The sequence below is a fragment of the Cololabis saira genome, chromosome 11 (genome assembly GCF_033807715.1).
Source record: "Cololabis saira isolate AMF1-May2022 chromosome 11, fColSai1.1, whole genome shotgun sequence".
In the NCBI taxonomy this organism is placed as follows: Eukaryota; Metazoa; Chordata; class Actinopteri; order Beloniformes; family Belonidae; genus Cololabis; species Cololabis saira.
This window is the reverse complement of record NC_084597.1, coordinates 16,882,070-16,897,157: the sequence shown is the minus strand read 5'-3', so window position 1 is coordinate 16,897,157 and position 15,088 is coordinate 16,882,070. Positions and strand designations below refer to the sequence as shown.

Below are 15,088 nucleotides of genomic sequence, written 5' to 3'. Positions count from 1 at the left end.
AAAAGGAAGGCATAAATAATTGCCATGAATCGCAGCATATCCAATAATATATTTCTTCTACAAATCTATCGTTATTCCACAAATAGAGCAGTTTTCGACATTTTTTTAGTTTTCTAGAATGCATTTGCCGATTTTATTTCTTTGTAGACGGTCGTTTATTTTTATTAAATGACTACTATTATATATTTTCGCAGGAAAAATATCACTGCTAAAAAAGATGATAGAAGATATTTATTCGGAGAATTTCAGTTTTGAATACGAGGATAGTGACAAAATAAAACAGTTAAAAAAGAAGTGCTGACTTTTTCGGCACACTGGCGTAAATATCTGCGCCAATTTGAAAAAATAAATACACTTAATTGTACTGGAAAAATCTTTAAATCACAAAGAAACACTCGGATGTAATGCTTTTAATTACATTTCCTATAAAAAAGCGAAATATAAAAAAAAACATGTTTCTGTTTATCTTTGTAAAATGATATTAAAAGTATCTTATATAATTTGAAAAAGAAATTTCAAGAAAAGATCCTGAAGAAATATATTTTACATAATTAGAGGGTAAACAAAGTGCATATTTCCTTTAAAATTAACTAAACTGATATTGGATTACATAACAATAGTAAAAAAAAAAGAATTACAGAAAGAAATTTCCGCACCGTTTTTGTTATTTTGAGCGTGCGGCCCACGAGAAAAAAATTGGTCAAATCCGGCCCGCCAAGCAAAATGAGTTTGACACCCCTGATCTAAAACATGCAGGACAGTGGGCCTCGAGGACCAGGGTTGGGAAACACTGCCTTAAAGGAGATGGATCCGGTTTGCAGGGTCCTTTGACGTCACATATCCAGCACAAAGTGTAATTCAGTCATCCCATCTTCATCACCACTCGGCTTCACATTATGCTGCATTTGCTGTACCTCGGAAGTGCATCCAATATCCAACACACACGAGTGTTCAACAACATGATACCCATTTCCAAATGGATCCGACTGATCAGCTGCTACAAGCACAAGGGTTGTAAGAAACTGTGCTTTTGTACTGGGTCCCTGACGTATTTACTCTGAATTACTGAACAAGAAAATATACTGTATTTTTCTCTTGATTAGATCAGTAAGACAGTGCGCTAAATTAGACTAATGAAAACCAAAATCTCAAATGTAGCTTTGTTTGTTGCTAGGTGACCAATTGTGTAATTAATCAACATCATCTGCTGCATCTTAGCAATTACCGTATTTTCTGGACTATAAGCCGCACCCGCTCTATTTCTAAAAAAATAATTAAAAAAAGATATACAAGCCGCACCTGCATACAAGCCGTCTCCACTCTATTTAAAAAAAAAAAAGATATACAAGCCGCAGATATTTATGTTGTTAGATTAGATATTTACTACATGTACAGAAGGATTTTGAACTGTAAATGATGTACATGTTTGTACCTAAATAGATCCTTTTAACACGGCAGCAACTTTGCTGATTAAAACGGGACAGAACCAAGAGAAAATAACTGGTATTTATTTTTCTATTTATCTGTTTGAAATCTGCTTCTACCTACTTCTATCTGCTAAAGAAGAAGTAGCGTATTCTTATTTGCATTTATTTTGTCTTAGTTTTGATTCTAATTCCGGTTAGAGCGCCCCTTAGTGGTGGAAGAAAAATCCACAGAATAGCCGCACCTTTGTATAAGCCGCATGGTTCAAAACCTATGAAAAAAGTAGCGGCTTATAGTCCAGAAAATACGGTATATGTATTTTATATTCGTCTTGAGGATATCTGCATGGACACTCAAAAGTTGTGATGGTCAGTCTTCAGTCTGCTGGCACTTTGCAGACTAATGTTGTGTTTGAACTGGGCTAAAAATACCCCTGGTCCTGCTGAAATTCTGAAATAACACCCCGAGATCTGGAAGTAGTCCAGCCCATTTGTGCTGGATAAGTCTGTGTTTTACAGTAATTAACAGACATTGATCCCCGGAAGTGACGTTGAGGCCTTCAGTTTTACTAAAGAATAATCTTTTATTCAACATCAACTTTGAATATTGAGTTTAAAGTGTCTGATTAAACACTCAATGGTTAGATATTGATAAATCAGCATTGTCCCCTCTATAAACCTAAACCGAGCAGTAGGGGTGGGTATTGGGAAGGACCTCACGATACGATACGCATCACGATACTTGAGCCACGATACGATACAGATTGCGATATCCCGATTATGCGATATCCCGATTATTATATTCTACATAGTTCACCGAAAAATTAAAAAATGCATTACACATCTTAAAATCCAAGTTGTATATATGTACATCAGATGATAGTGATGGATCTTAAAATCTGAGTTGCACGTTCATCAGATTATAGTGACAATTCATGGGACAAACTGTGTCAAAACAATGTTTTATTATAACTATACAAGCTAAAGTTACAACATATTTGTATATGTTTTTCATATTATTTACATCATATGAAATTAACATTAAATTTAGTATGAGGTTGCTTTAATTATGTGGCAAATGATAATAAACACAAGAAAGATGGGTACTAAAACCAAGGACAGGCACAGTGATCAGTCAGTATAGATATAAATCCATAAATAAATAAACCTCTGTCCATTATTTTTCATTTTTTAAGGACAGGCAATTGTGTTATATAAAAAATAAATTATAAAATGAAATAAAACGTGAAATAAAACCTGAGCTCAGTGCAGGGCCCTCCCAGGGTTGGTAGAGAGTGGCAATGCCCAGAACTGTCACTTAGGTAGGAGCACTGGGTGATATAATGGAAAAAAAATCGGGGATAAAAAATATTTAAAAAAAAAAAAAATCGATATTCAAATTTTGAATATCGATATTGAATCGGCTGGAAAAGTATTGCGATATATTGCCATATCGATATTTTTGCCCACCCCTACCGAGCAGCAGCCTAATCCATCGGTTATTGGGGGCTGTACAGGTGCATTGTGAAGATCACAGGAGACATGACGTTGTCGTTCCCCATGGGAATCATCAAGGTGTTCACCAACAACCCGTCGCCAGCCATCCTCACCTTCAAACTGAAGAACACCAGCAGGCTGGAGCAGATCCTCCCCAACCAGCAGCTACTATTCAGGTGAGGCGTCAGGGGAGCTTTATCACAGAACAGCAAGAATACAACAAGATTGTTGAGAGACTCGTAGCTTAGTGGAAGAGGGATTTGGGCTTAATGATGCCAGTGAGAGTCAAGGACTCTAGTCTGCGTCAGCGAGAGGAAATTCAATTAGTAATCGGACATAAAGCTATCATTAAGCTGTCAGGGAAGTATTTTCCAGCAGACTTTGACAGCCAGGTTTTCAACTGCCCCATGTCTCTTCTAAAAGAGACCCTGAAACAGCAAGGAGTAAAACACCTCATGTAACAGCTGCTTTATTCAACACTTTGTTCGCATATGATTGTATTTCTCACCTCATTAGCTCCAGGCAAAAGGTATTTAGTGTGTATTTTACCTCACATGCTGTGGAACTTTCAACAAGGCACTAAATTTGTTGGTTCTGTTTTTGTCCAAAAAAGTAATGTAGAATGGCATCTTTGAAATCTTTTTTTTTTTTCCCTCCTAATTCTCGCTCTGGTTCCTCTCAGTTATCCCAACACCACATGGCTAGGCTAATTGAATCGTCTGGAATTCATGATTTAGTAGCTGGTCGGATTTAACAGGGTCATTTTTTCCAAGCTATTGGAGCTTTACACCCCTCGCCAAGAAGAGCAATGAATAATTGAGCCTCTGATTATTCTATGTATGTGTATGTCTGTGTGTGTGTGTGTGTGTGTGCGTGTGTGTGTGTGTGTCTGTGTGTATATCTTTCTGTTTGGCTTTTTATCTAGCGATCCTTCCCAAAGTGACTCAGATTCCAAGGACTTCTGGTTCAACATGCAAGCACTAACATCCTACCTCAGAAAAGCCTCAGATCAGAATCCTTCAGCTTCCTACTATAATGTGGACATCCTAAAATATCAGGTCAGTCAGCCAGCGTTGAGCTTCAAACGTAATCCAGATAAAACAACTGTATAAAGAATGGTTTTTGAAAACATATTTCTTAAGGTCTGAGGCTGAGAAAAAAAAAAAAAGCAAAAGAAGGTATGAACAGGAGGCTAGAGGGGAAGGGAGGTAACACGGCCGTGAGATGTCCATGTTTATAGTGAAATATGGTACTTTTGATACTCATGTCATACTATTTTAACAGAGTTGTTTGTACTAAAATCTGATTGATCATACATAGTATAATTTTGTAATCTTTGTGTAATCTTTCATCAATTATAGTGACACTTAGAAGTTTACTTGCATCAAATCTGGTGGTTTGTAGACCTCATCACTCACTTCCAACGAATGTTAGGTCCTTTTTCAAGCTGCACCGTTCGAGATTAAAGTGAATTGTTCTTAGATGTTTTTAAAAAGTGGATTTTTACCAAATGAAAAAGGTTTTGTTTCATCTGCGTGCAAGTGTTGCAGTGTTTATGTCTTGGTTTGGAGATTTTCAACTGGTTTTCTCCACGGTGTCATGAAGAAGGCCTCCACTTGGTTCTCTTCTCCACAAGCTGCTCAAGGCGGGTCTGCCACCGCTTTTTTGAGTAACGGGGCAAAATGTTATTACAGATTAATGAGATTTTTACACTGAGGTGTAAAAAAGTCTGGATCTGCCCACAAAACGTTTTACTGTATTCATGAAACAAGACTTCATTATTGTTCTGACATATGCTGTAGCACTTTTCACCTTTAGTCAAAACTGTACATTATATAACTATTAAAAAAGCGTGAATGCTTAGAGCTGAATGGTTTCCTCTAACTATGCAGATATACACTCACTGGTCACTTTATTAGGTACACCTTGCTAGTACCGGGTTGGACTCCCTTTTGCCTTCAGAACCGTTCGTGGCAGAGATTCAACAAGGTACTGGAAAAATTCCTCAGAGAGTTTGGTCCATGTTGACATGATGGCATCACGCAGTTGCTGCAGATTTGTCTGCTGCACAGTAGGAATGGGCGATATTTTACCGTTCACGATATACCGTCAAAAAAATTCCTCACGGTAAGAATTTTTTATCTCGCGGTAAAAATGATACATTTCCCTTGATGACGTTTTTGTGTAAAGCTGATTTATGGTTCTGCGTTAAATCCATGCACAACGTACGTGAAGGAAGGAAGGAAGGGAGAAAAAAGGAAGGGAAGAAGGAAGGAGAGAGCAGGAGGAAAGACGGAAGGAAGGGAAAAAAGAAGGAAGGAAGGAAAGGGGAGAAGGAAGGGAGAAAAGAGGAAGGGAAGAAGGAAGGAGATAGCAGAAGGAAGGAAGGAAGGAAGGAAGGAAGGAAGGAAGGAAGGAAGGAAGGAAGGAAGGAAGGAAGGAAGGAAGGAAGGAAGGAAGGAAGGAAGGAAGGAAGGAAGGAAGGAAGGAAGGAAGGAAGGAAGGAAGGAAGGAAGGAAGGAAGGAGAGAGCAGGAGGGAAGAAAGAAGGAAGGAAGGGAGAAAGAAGGAAGGAAGGAAGGAAGGAAGGAAGGAAGGAAGGAAGGAAGGAAGGAAGGAAGGAAGGAAGGAAGGAAGGAAGGGAGAAAAAAGGAAGGGAAGAAGGAAGGAGAGAGCAGGAGGAAAGACGGAAGGAAGGGAAAAAAGAAGGAAGGAAGGAAAGGGGAGAAGGAAGGAAGGAAAGGGAGAAGGACGGGAGAAAAAAGGAAGGGAAGAAGGAAGGAGATAGCAGGAGGAAAGAAGGAAGGAAGGAAGGAAGGAAGGAAGGAAGGAAGGAAGGAAGGAAGGAAGGAAGGAAGGAAGGAAGGAAGGAAGGAAGGAAGGAAGGAAGGAAGGAAGGAAGGAAGTTAAAAAGATGGAGTTGAATTGGTATTTTTTTAATCGTCATTTTTATCGTTATCAGGATAAATGCCAGAAATTATCGTGATACATTTTTTAGTCCATACCGCCCATCCCTAGTGCACAGCCATGAGGCGAATATTCCGTTCCACCACATCCCAATGGTGCTCTATTGGATTGAGATCTGGGGACTGTGGAGGCCATTTGAGTACAATGAACTCATTGTCAAGAAACCAGTCTGAGATGATTCGGTCTTTATGATATGGTGCTTTATCCTGCTGGAAGTAGCAATCAGAAGATGGTACACTGGTCCTAAAGGGATGGACGTGGTCGGCAACAATACTCAGGTAGGCTGCGACGTTGACACTAGGGATGGGCGGTATGGACTAAAAAATGTATCACGATAATTTCTGGCATTTATCCCGATAACGATAAAAATGACGATAAAAAAAATACCAATTCAACTCCACCTTTTTATCTATAAATCTATCTCACTCTCAGATCTGCCATGTTTGTTACACAAAAACGTCATCAACAGGAATGTATCCTTTTTTCTTTCTTTCTTTCTGGCTCCTTTCTTTCTGGCTCATTTCTTTCTTTCTTTCTTTCTTTCTTTCTTTCTTTCTTTCTTTCTTTCTTTCTTTCTTTCTTTCTTTCTTTCTTTCTTTCTTTCTTTCTTTCTTTCTTTCTTTCTTTCTTTCTTTCTTTCTTTTCTTTCTTTCTTCTTCTGGCTCATTTCCTTCCTTCCTTCTTTTTCCCTTCCTTCCTTCTTTCCTTGTTTTCTTCCTTCCTTCCTTCCTTCCTTCCTTCCTTCCTTCCTTCCTTCCTTCCTTCCTTCCTTCCTTCCTTCCTTCCTTCCTTCCTTCACGTACGTTGTGCGTGGATTTAACGCAGAACCATAAATCAGCTTTACACAAAAACATCATCAACAGGAATTTATCATTTTTACCACGAGATGACAAATTCTTATTGTGAGGAATTTTTTTGACGGTTTATCGTGAACGGTAAAATATCACCCATTCCTAGTTGACACAATGCTCAATTGGTACTAATGGGCCCAAAGTGTGACAGGAAAATCTCCCCCACACCATGACACCACCAGCAGGCTGAACCGTTGGTACCAGGCAGGATGGATCCATGCTTTCATGTTGTTGACACCAAATTCTGACCTGACCATCCAAATGTCACAGCAGAAATGGAGACTCATCTGACCAGGCGACGTTTTTCCTATCTTATGTTGTCCAGTTTTAGTGACACTGTGAATTGTAGCCTCAGTTTCCTGTTCCTAGCTGACAGGAGTGGCACCTGGTGTGGTCTTCTGCTGCTGTAGCCCGTCCACCTCAAGGTTCCACGTGTTGTGCGTTCAGAGATGCTGTTCTGCAAACCTCGGTTGTAACGAGTGGTTATTGGAGTTATTGTTGCCTTTCTATCAGCTCAAACTAGTTTGGCCGTTCTCCTCTGACTTCTGGCATCAACAAGGCATTTGTGCCCACAGAACTGGATATTCACTGGCTATTTTCTCTTTTTCAGACCATTCTCTATAAACTCTAGAGATGGTTGTGCATGAAAATCCCAGTAGATCAGCAGTTTCTGAAATATTCAGACCAGCCCATCTGGCACCAACAACCATGCCACGTTCAAAGTCACTTAAATCATCTTCTTTCCCCATTCTGATGCTTGGTTTGAACTGCAGCAGATCGTCTTGACCACGTCTACATGCCTAAATGCATTGAGTTGCTGCCATGTGATTGGCTGATTAGAAATTTGCGTTAACGAGCAGTTGGACAGGTGTACCTAATAAAGTGGCCGGTGAGTGTAGTTGGACAGCTGGAAGCTGTTCTGTTTAAATGGTTTGAAATAATTATTTGCGTTGGCAGTAGGGATGGGCGGTATGGACTAAAAAATGTATCACGATAATTTCTGGCATTTATCCCGATAACGATAAAAATGACGATAAAAGAAATACCAATTCAACTCCACATTTGTAACTATAAATCTATCTCGCTCTCAGATCCGCCATGTTTGTTACACAAAAACATCATCAACGGGAATTTATTCTTTCTTTCTTTCTTTCTTTCTTTCTTTCTTTCTTTCTTTCTTTCTTTCTTTCTTTCTTTCTTTCTTTCTTTCTTTCTTTCTTTCTTTCTTTCTTTCTTTCTTTCTTTCTTTCTTTCAGGCTCATTTCCTTCCTGCCTTCCTTCTTTCCTCCTGCTCTCTCCTTCCTTCTTCCCTTCCTCTTTTCTCCCTTCCTTCCTCCTTTCCTTGTTTTCTCCCTTCCTTCTCCCCTTTCCTTCCCTCCTTCCTTTCTTCCTTCGTTCCTCCTGCTCTCTCCTTCCTTTTTCCCTTCCTCTTTTCTCCCTTCCTTCCTCCTTTCCTTGTTTTCTCCCTTCCTTCTCCCCTTTCCTTCCCTCCTTCCTTCCTTCCTTCTTTCCTCCTGCTCTCTCCTTCCTTCTTCCCTTCCTCTTTTCTCCCTTCCTTCCTTCCTTCCTTCCTTCCTTCCTTCCTTCCTTCCTTCCTTCCTTCCTTCCTTCCTTCCTTCCTTCCTTCCTTCCTTCCTTCCTTCCTTCCTTCCTTCCTTCCTTCACATACGTTGTGCGTGGATTTAACGCAGAACCATAATTCAGGCTTTACACAAAAACGTCATCAACAGGAATTTATCGTTTTTACTGCAAGATGACAAATTCTTATCGTGAGGAATTTTTTTGACGGTATATCGTGAACGGTAAAATATCGCCCATTCCTAGTTGGCAGCATCTTCAATGGATAGTGAATGGGGTGACGGCGCACGTTGCCTGTCCTGCAGGCCTGTTGCATCATGGTGGATGCATTGAGAAAATGTCAGCTTTCCACACATCAACCCAAACATCATCTAGTCTGCACAACTAACGCAAGCCAGTGCAAGCTGTGTTTCCTGGCATATGACGTACTCGTAGAAAGAAATAAACAAAACATATATTAACGATGACTCAGCATTCACACAAATATGTCTGTCTGGGGGGTTGTGTTAAGCCGGGCATACACTGTGTGATTATCGGCTCGTTTTGAGACGATTTTCCAGTCGTGCGACTTTTTTTTGATCGGGCCCGATTTTTACCCAATCGTTGCTCGTGCCTCGTGCAGTGTACGTGGGTTAACGACGAGAGATTAACACCTCACGACGAGCTCCCGATCACAAATCGTGAGGTCGAAAGAAAATCAAGCGAGTTTGAAATCCTGGTCGCTCCTCGTGAAGGAATCGCACAGTTGAAGCAACTACGACCCGATTGGACTCATCCTTTCGCAGAGAGCATGCGCAATATCTGATGTCACGTCAAAAAACTATTATTTTTAGTTTAAATGTTGCAAATTCACATTACAAATCATGTTTTAATAGCAAAAAAAAGACTGCATTTCCACGTACGGTGCGGGTCGCCGCGTACCCTACGCCGTAGGCTCTGCGTTGGTGTAACGCGGAACCATAAATCGGCCTTTAGTGAGTGCGCTGTCTGCTGTTCGGAACAACTCTTTTTTTCTCTTCTCATTTTGCTGGGACGTCGGTTCCTCCGCCGAAACTTTTGCGGTATGCGTTCTTTGTTGTGTCTAAAAATGATGCGCAGTGCCCGCCCAACAGAAACGGTACAGATATTTTGGGATTTTTTTAATGTATATATAAAAAAATAAAATCATAAAAAAATAAAGGATCCCTATAACCTTTGATCGGGTGGCCAGGATGCACGTTTGGGTGGGCACAGCTCACCCCTGCCCCAAAACCGGCCTCGAGTTCCAGTACACAGAGGTCCGACGGGAGGATTATGATCGTATAGTGTGAGCAGACGGGTCGCATCCGAGCATCGGGTCGTACAGTGTGAGAACATAAATCGTGGGCTGTGAACTTTTGAACTCCGCGATCTAGTCGTGCAGTGTGAGATGAGGCAGTCTCATACGATTTAAAATATCGCACAGTGTATGCCCGGCTTTAGTTGAGAAGCCCCATTGTATGGGGGCAGCCCTTGTGTGGCTGACCCAGGTTCAAGTCCTGGCCTGTTGCCGTCTGATCCGTTACTTCCTCCTACACTGTCAATAAATGCCACTAGAGGCCAAAAAAGAAAAAAAAAAAAAAACTCGAAAAAGTTGTTTGTGTTGAGAGAATGGGTCTCGTTTTACAGGAAATGAAATGTTGAACTGTACGGCTGTGTTCAGGTGCAGTCTGATGGGATCCATTCCACTCCTCTCAACCTGGCTGTATACTGGAAGTGCACAGCAGCCACGACAGACCTCCGGGTAGACTACCGCTACAACCCGGAGTCCATGGACTGCCCCGGTCCTCTCAGCAACGTGCAGATCTTGGTTCCTGTTGACGGAGGGGTCACCAACATGCAGTCTTTGCCAGACTCCGTATGGTGAGACGTGGTGCACATTGCTTCAGCTGGAGCTAGGGCTGTTCGATTAATCGATTTTAAATCGTAATCGCGATTATGTAATTAGAACGATGTTAAAACGTGAAAATCGTAAAATCGATTTTTCACTTTTTTTTTTTTTTACTTTGTCTGCACACATATTAATGATTAATACCATATTAATGATTGATGGAAATACCTCTCAATACCTGCGACAAGTGCCCCACCAGAGAGGCTCTTTAGTGTAGGAGGGGGCGTTGTAACATGCCACCGGTAGACCGGCTCGTGTTCCTTGCAAAAAACTTGCAAATGTGAACAGCAAATGTAATGACTGACATTACACACCTCTACCTCCTTCATGGGTTGCATTATTATTTAGCATGCAAAGACCCAGTTTAGTTTAATTAGAAAATGTCTTGTTTTATTTAATTGGAAATATAACTTACTGTATGTTTGCAAGTGCTGATTTGCTGATTTTTTTTTTTTCAGAGATAAAACTTTATATTTTATTATATTTTTTAAAACTTTTTTCAACTTATTTTACAGAGTTTTGCACTTTATTCATTCATTTTTGGTTTAATAAGAGCAAAGTTTGCACTTAAAGCCCAATGGGGCAAATGTTAAAAAACAGCATATATTATAATCGGATTTTGAAAGAAAAAAATCGAGATTTTATTTTTGGGCAAAATTGAACAGCCCTATCTGGAGCACATGGATTCTCTCTTAATTAAATACAAGAGTATAAGCTGATATTTCATTCCCCTATTTTAGGAATTCAGAGCAGAGTAAGTGTCTTTGGAAGCTGAGTGACGTCTCTGAAAAATCTGAAAACGAAGGTGAGGAATCACCCTCTTGTTTTCTTTCAAACATATTTGCCATGAAAGTTGGTTCAAACTCCTGGTGCGACAAAGAACTGCGTTACACCTTGGCAAGGGAGTGAAACTGTTTGTCTTTGACCCCCAGGTTCTGGCTCTCTGAGGGCCAAGTTTGAACTATCAGACGGCCCCTCAAACCCCTCCACTCTGGCTGTGCAGTTTATGAGTGAGGGAAGCACACTTTCAGGAGTTGACATGGAGCTGCAGGGGACTGGGTACAGACTCTCTCTCAACAAAAAAAGATTTGCCACAGGTATGTAGTCCACTTAACGATCCATACGCACCTGTCACTGATAGATTTAAGGCTCCCGGAGCTCAAAATGCATCCTTTGTGTCTTCAGGGCGTTATATGGCGGATTGGTGAGGTGACCCAACCCCTCTGGTTTCCAAGAAAAAGAAAATCTCGCTCGACACAAATGTGTCAACATTCTCCAGGCCTCCCCGACCCTCTGGATCCTTCTGATCATGGTTTCACACAGGAAACGGGAATCTCACTACGATAAAACAGCACTGAGTATTGAACACTGTTTTAAAAAAGAAAATAAATAAAACTAAGATGAGCTTTCAGGAATCGTGTAGATATGAAGTCTAATGATGCTTTCTGATCAATTTCTTTTTTGTACAGCTAGAAACAATTTATGGATTAGGTATAAATCTATATTGTATTTGAAATCATAAGAAAAGAAAAAAAGTGCACTAACAATCTTTAAGATGCTCTTTTCCCTCTTGTATTCTTTCCGTGAGAGCCTATAAGGAACATAAAACCATTTCTGGGTGGATGAGAAGAATTACTCTCTCTCCAAACTGTAAATAACAGACTTTTTTCACTTGACCAACTCTGACTCAGCTCTCAAATTGGCTTTCCTCTCTGTAAATGTTGTTTTTCTTCTCTAATGATTTGTCTTTTGTAATCACGTGCAATGAAGCAATGAAGGTGGAATCTGTCTTTAACAGTACTCACACACTCGTAGCACAAGCTCCATCTTTTAAAATAACATTTAAGTGCTCTCGGAAACATGCAAAAAAAAAAAGACCTTAGTGCCTCTTCTTATACTGTGGAACAAAGGCAAAAAAAAGCTTGATTAATACAGATTTAAGCTACATTTCTCTGGTGTATTTTAAACAATCACCTTCAGTGGGGTCTGTGATCAGTGGTGGTCTTTTCACAAGCGTCTTTGTAAATCTCCCCTCTTTGATGGCGACTTGTACTTTCTGAAATGTCTAAGTCCTTACACGAACATGGAGTTACAACAACCCTCAGCCTGTTATTGGATAGTACAAAGAGTAGATTTTCTTTATGAGCTAAAGTGACACAAAGTTGCGTTGCTTTGGCCCTTAATGAACGTTTACACTCGTGACCATCTAATAATAGACCGAGGCTTGTTCCTTGAGCAGTTTATTAAACTTTGACTATAAAATATTGCATCAAAAGTTAGATACATACAAAAAAAAATCAAGGGACATTACACCAAATTTAACTCGCAGCCTTTAATGATATTACTGTGCGTTGTCAATGAATAAACGTGCCTGAATTGCGGTTTTTCTACTCTTTTTGTATCCTACAGTACCGTTCATGAGAACAGCACCATCATTGTGCCAGTTGTCTTTTTTTTTTTTTTTTTTTTTTACACCTTTATTTGGATATTGAAGGGAAAATGTATTTTTAATCTTAATCTGTCTTCAAGAAATGAATGAGTCTTCTGTGATTTTAACACTTTTATAACTTTTTCCACCTGTCTTCTCTGTTTGGTTAAACCTCCGTTTTTATAATGTCAACATTGGGCGAAGAGCTTCACCAGGAGACCCAATTAATGATTAAAATGCCTTATTACGAGTGCTCGGCACTGGATGATCAAGTGTTGTTGACCCTGGTTAGATACAGTACTGCCGTTTAACCTTTGATGGCTTATTCACCTGTACTGCCACTCACCTAGTGCATTCTGGGATGTGATTTTACCTCCTGCTATCATGAGCAATACAAGCAGGATTTATCAAAGAAAAAAAAAAGTGGCCACTTTTAATTCTTGGTGCTTCATTCTCGCCTTTTCTTAATGGAAAGCTGTCTTTTGTAGGACATTTTGTTCTTGTGATGGTCCTGAAATTCTGAGATAAATGGCTTGAAAGCTACTTTTTTAAATCCCTGAATCATTTAAGGGCTCGAGGTCCATACAATGTGCATCACGTGCCCATTTGACCTCTCAGATCTGATTTTAGGAGGCGTTTTTTTTTTTTTGTGCCATAAAGCATTAAAGCATGTTGTGTTTAACTGTTGACAGTGTTTTAGACTCACGTCCATGCTTGATTACTTTAAAGCTTTAAGAAAGAGGTGGTTTCTTGGATTTCAGAGTGTCGGAACAGTTTTTCGTATTTCAGATGACACCTTTGATGCCTGGTTCAAGACTCGAGCCTTTAATATCACTTTGCCACTAATTTTAAATAGATTCCTGAAAATGCACATGAATTCTGGCCCCAACTCTGAATGTTTCCTATTTGAATCACAAGATCTCAGCATGTAGATTTTTGTTTTCCATAAAGTTGTTCCACCAAACAAAGTTAGTGTATTTCCAAACTGAGCACTCAGATTCTGTAACTGTATTCAGTATTAGCAAGCTGGTTCTTGCTTTTCTTACAAAACTTTAGGATAATATTCCTTTTGAAGTCTTCTTCCCCCTCTTTCAGTCTTTTCTTGTGATATTAAGCATTTTTTTTAAAGCAGCAATGTGTAAATGATTCTCACATTTTTACCAAGATTTCGGCCACTTTTTGTCTATTTTATGATTTCTCATCGTGCCTGTATTAAATGTGTAATATATGAATATATACAAATATATGAAATTACAACTTTAAGTGTGAACTGTGTGATTTTTTTATTTTATTCATAAACTTTCTCTCTCTTTCTTTCTTTCTCTCTCTCTCTCTGGTCTGATTTTGTATCAATGCTGAATGCCAACAGAGGTTGAAATTATTGAATTCAGTAAACACCACCAATGAAACTACATACCTGATAAAATATCTCTATCTGGTACCTAAAAGCTACGACCACAAGCAGCCGAGCGCAGCTGTGGCCAAAAATCACGTTAACATCATCACATTGAGGTTTAAAGGTTTATCTCTGCGACGAAGGCTTGGGTCACAGAGCTGCCACTGTGTCTATAGGTCATCAATTTTTTTTGTGATTTATGGTTTTATACATCACAACAATTGATTTGATATTAAAAAAAATGCCATCAAGGTTTAGGATTTCAGCTCCAATTTAAGAGGTTTCTCATAGATATGGTAAATAAGGCCATTTATCATTTGCAAATGGTTAATAAGAATAAATGAAAAATCAAGGTGCTTTGCTTAAAAATGGCTGGAATTCCTAAATAGTGAAGACCACATGTTTGATAAACCTCTTAATTTAAAGTTGAAAGTTTAGACTTTTGAACACCTTGATTATTTTCGATCCATCATGGTGGAAATCTGTTATACTTTCTTTATGAAAAATTTGCATTTGCTTTTTTTTTAAGCTGAACTTCATCTTGGACTTAAGCATATAGGAGCAGAGTTGTTTTTTATTTTTTGTTTTTAAATCAGCATCTTTCAACAGTCTACACGTCATCTGGTGTGAAAAGTCATCGTGGCAGATACAGAAACCCCATTAATGTCATGTTTTTTTTCCATCTCCTGAACAGAACTTGTATATCTTGAAATTTGTCTCTAAAACCTCCTCAATGCGTTTATCAATTTAATCTTTTACCCTGCAAAAAATAAATAAATCAATCAAACGCTCCGATTGAACCAGATAAAAACTAAAACTTTCTATTTCGAGCAGAATGCAGGTCAAATAGTGAATATGCTTTTTTAACACTAAAAATTGAGAAGGATAAAGTGTGAAAACTGCGTTTAAAGACACGACAGCACATGTGTTGCTAATGCTCTGCGTGCGCTGTGAGAGCTCCATGCAGGAGGATGTACGCTCCACTGTGAGTACACGCTCGTCACTACATCAACACCTTGCACATATTTACACACTCAGT

The 15,088-nt window shown here is 39.4% G+C and overlaps 1 protein-coding gene across 6 annotated transcripts in view; it reads left to right on the top strand.

The window, feature by feature from the left end:
- fcho2 (FCH and mu domain containing endocytic adaptor 2) overlaps positions 1 to 13,916 on the top strand; it is a 78,966-nt gene extending 65,050 nt beyond the window's left edge. For all 6 annotated transcript variants that reach the window (XM_061733830.1, XM_061733828.1, XM_061733829.1 and 3 more), the window contains 6 exons: positions 2,942 to 3,097; positions 3,847 to 3,979; positions 9,998 to 10,197; positions 10,966 to 11,030; positions 11,158 to 11,322; positions 11,411 to 13,916. In XM_061733830.1, coding sequence (XP_061589814.1) covers positions 2,942 to 3,097; positions 3,847 to 3,979; positions 9,998 to 10,197; positions 10,966 to 11,030; positions 11,158 to 11,322; positions 11,411 to 11,433 — 742 coding nt within the window. In that variant the 3' untranslated portion in view covers positions 11,434 to 13,916. The remainder of the gene's footprint in view (positions 1 to 2,941; positions 3,098 to 3,846; positions 3,980 to 9,997; positions 10,198 to 10,965; positions 11,031 to 11,157; positions 11,323 to 11,410) is intronic.
- The last annotated feature ends 1,172 nt before the right edge of the window (positions 13,917 to 15,088 follow it).